Source organism: Priapulus caudatus, unplaced genomic scaffold, assembly GCF_000485595.1.
Source record: "Priapulus caudatus unplaced genomic scaffold, Priapulus_caudatus-5.0.1 Scaffold631, whole genome shotgun sequence".
Taxonomy (NCBI): domain Eukaryota; kingdom Metazoa; phylum Priapulida; class Priapulimorpha; order Priapulimorphida; family Priapulidae; genus Priapulus; species Priapulus caudatus.
In genome coordinates this window covers 107224-110104 of record NW_014577692.1, presented here as the reverse complement: position 1 = coordinate 110104, position 2881 = coordinate 107224, and the positions used below count along the sequence as shown (strand labels likewise).

The window sequence follows — 2881 nt, the reverse complement described above, 5'->3', positions numbered from 1 at the left end:
TCTATCTCGCTACCTATCTATCTATCTCGCTATCTATCTATATATATATATATATTTGTCTATCTCTCTATCTGTCTGTCTATCTATCTATCTATCTATCTATCTCGCTATCTATCTATATATATATATATATTTGTCTATCTCTCTATCTGTCTGTCTATCTATCTATCTATCTATCTATCTCGCTATCTATCTATATATATATATATATTTGTCTATCTCTCTATCTGTCTGTCTATCTATCTATCTATCTATCTATCTATCTATCTATCTATCTATATATATATATATATCTACCTATCGAGCTATCTATCTATCCATGTATATATATACATATATATATATCTATCTATCTCTCTCTCTATATATATATATCCATCTATCTTTCTCTATATATATATATTGCGCTTTCGCTCTGTTTAGTAAGGCAGTATATAATCGCTGGACGCATCGTAATTCATTCAATATCTCTAGACGCTCGTTGCATCGAATAATTAAAAACATACACAACTTCAATCTCACCATTCCATTATTCGGTTTTCGTTCCAATACAATATATTAATGTAATTGAGTTAAAAATAGATTGAGTTTAAAACTAACTAAACATTATTAATTCGTTACCATTTAATTTCCTGTTGGCTTTTCCAAAACTTAATTTCCCGTTTTGCATGAGTGCAGCCTTCTTCCATCGGGACTCGGATCTACAAATCGGTAGGAGGCGGAGTTCACCGTAAACCCAATCCCGCCAAAAAGTCAACGCAGGATGAAAATGGAAATTTCCATTTCATCGGCTTTACGGGATATATCTCGTCCGTGTGTATAGATATTTCTTACGGAGAGCGTGATTGCACAGTCAGGCGTGGGCCTCGAAGGTCGATTGGCGTTCGTGTAAGAACGATGTATGGTGTACCGAGGATGAAGCGAGTTCCAGGAATAAGTCTTGATGGGAGAAGGGGCGCTTAGGGAGAAGACGTTCGATTAGTAGAAAAGTCAAGGGTCACGCTGCTTGCATTAGTGTGCGCCTGACGTGCGTTTCGAGGTTTTCATCTGGGTATATCTTGCCGTAACATGTTCGGAATGTGATCTTGAAGAATCGATGTGATATCGGCAGACGTTTCGGTAAAATTCGTCATTGTTCGGCAATCGTCGGAAAGTGAAAAGGTCTATCACGCGAGATTATTTTTTTCTCATTAGACACATTGTTTGACACAATATACAATGTTACAATCCCACAATGTTTTCTAATATGTTATATAATTATATATTACTATATTACTCCACACAACGTTAACCGTGTCATGTAACTAATAACGTCATTGTTTATGAGTCATATCGGGCATGACGCCATTGTTTATGTATAATTTTTGGCATGACGTCATTGCTTATGGGTTACATCGGACATGACGTTACTGTTTATGAGTCATATCGGGAGTGACAACATTGTTTATGGGTCATGTAAGACGTGACGTCATTATTTATTGGTCATGTTAGACATGACGTCATTGTTTATGGGCTACACTGAACGTGACGTCATTGCGCATCTGTCTACATCTACAGGTGCGTTGTTTGATAACGGGGATGAGACGATGATAGAGGTGTTCAAGATTGCTACTCAGCATGCCAGCCTCAGCAACACCATGTTCACGTTCGTGCCTATCGTCGACACCAGCATCGCCGGAGACAGCTTTGTAGCCTCGCAGAAAGGTAGGGGGCGCAACTGTAGCATGCTATGCTATACATCCCGCCGCGGGGTAATCGTTCACCCTTGTCTTACATTGTGCATGAGGGCAATAAACGGAAGATATTGGCGAGCGGCCACGCAGTCACGTGATCGTGGGTGTTCTACTCTACTCGCTTATTCCGCCCGCTTGTAACTATATACAGCCGAACACTCGACACTCAGACCTCCGCGTAATGGCTGCCCGCAGGGGGGTTGTTTCAAGTCGCAATATCTGGCGGCCACCTACCGGCCTCGTTGTCGAACGATACTAAAGATATTCCGGTAATGATTGACGTACAAAGAGCGGCTTATAGAGTCAAATTATATAGAACAGGTTTAGTTTAGTCTAATATGATGTTAGAATGGCTAGAAATCTGCACGTATGTGTGTGTGTGTGTGTGTGTGTGTGTGTGTGTGTGTGTGTGTGTGTGTATGTGTGTGTGTGTGTGTGCGCACGCGCGCATGTGTATATGAGTGAGTGTGTGTGTGTGTGTGTGTGTGTGTGTGTGTGTTCGTGTGTGTGTGTGTTCGTGTGTGCGCGCGCGTACGTGTGGGGGCGTATGGGGGAGCGTGTGGGGGCAAAGCTTACACCTACAGATCTCTATATACTAACTAAACACTGTTAGTATATAGATAACAGTCGGTATGCGTCTGTGATGGATGAGGCTACCGCACGCGTGTCGTTGTTATCTACGCAGCCTGCAAGATTCTCAAGATGGGCGTGGTCGCCATGTTCGGTCCGCAGTCGCTCTCATCGAGCGCCCTCGTGCGGTCGATCTGCGACACTATGGAGATGCCCCACCTATCCACGGAGCTCAGCTACGGTGTCCGAGGAGAGGAGTACTCCATACGTCTCTACCCGGACCAGGACACGCTCAGCAACGTCTACACAGAGCTGATCAGTAGCTGGCAGTGGAAGAACTTTACTGTGATCTACGATGGAGCAGAAGGTAGGTGTGTGCGATGCGAATATCGGTAGAACTGACTACATACCCACTAGAACCTAATACTACATACCGACTATAACGTAATACTACATACTCACTAGAACCTAATACTACATACCGACTATAACGTAATACTACATACCGACTATAACGTAATACTACATACCGACTATAACGTAATACTACATACCGACTATAACGTAATACTACATAC

General features: G+C 42.3%; 1 protein-coding gene across 1 annotated transcript in view; it reads left to right on the top strand.

Annotated features, from left to right (window-relative positions):
* The window catches only part of LOC106812294 (glutamate receptor ionotropic, kainate 3-like), a 29016-nt gene that overhangs the window by 5926 nt on the left and 20209 nt on the right, over positions 1–2881 (top strand). Inside the window, 2 exon segments of the mRNA XM_014816131.1 lie at positions 1558–1704; positions 2419–2670. Of these exon segments, the coding sequence (XP_014671617.1) occupies positions 1558–1704; positions 2419–2670 (399 nt within the window).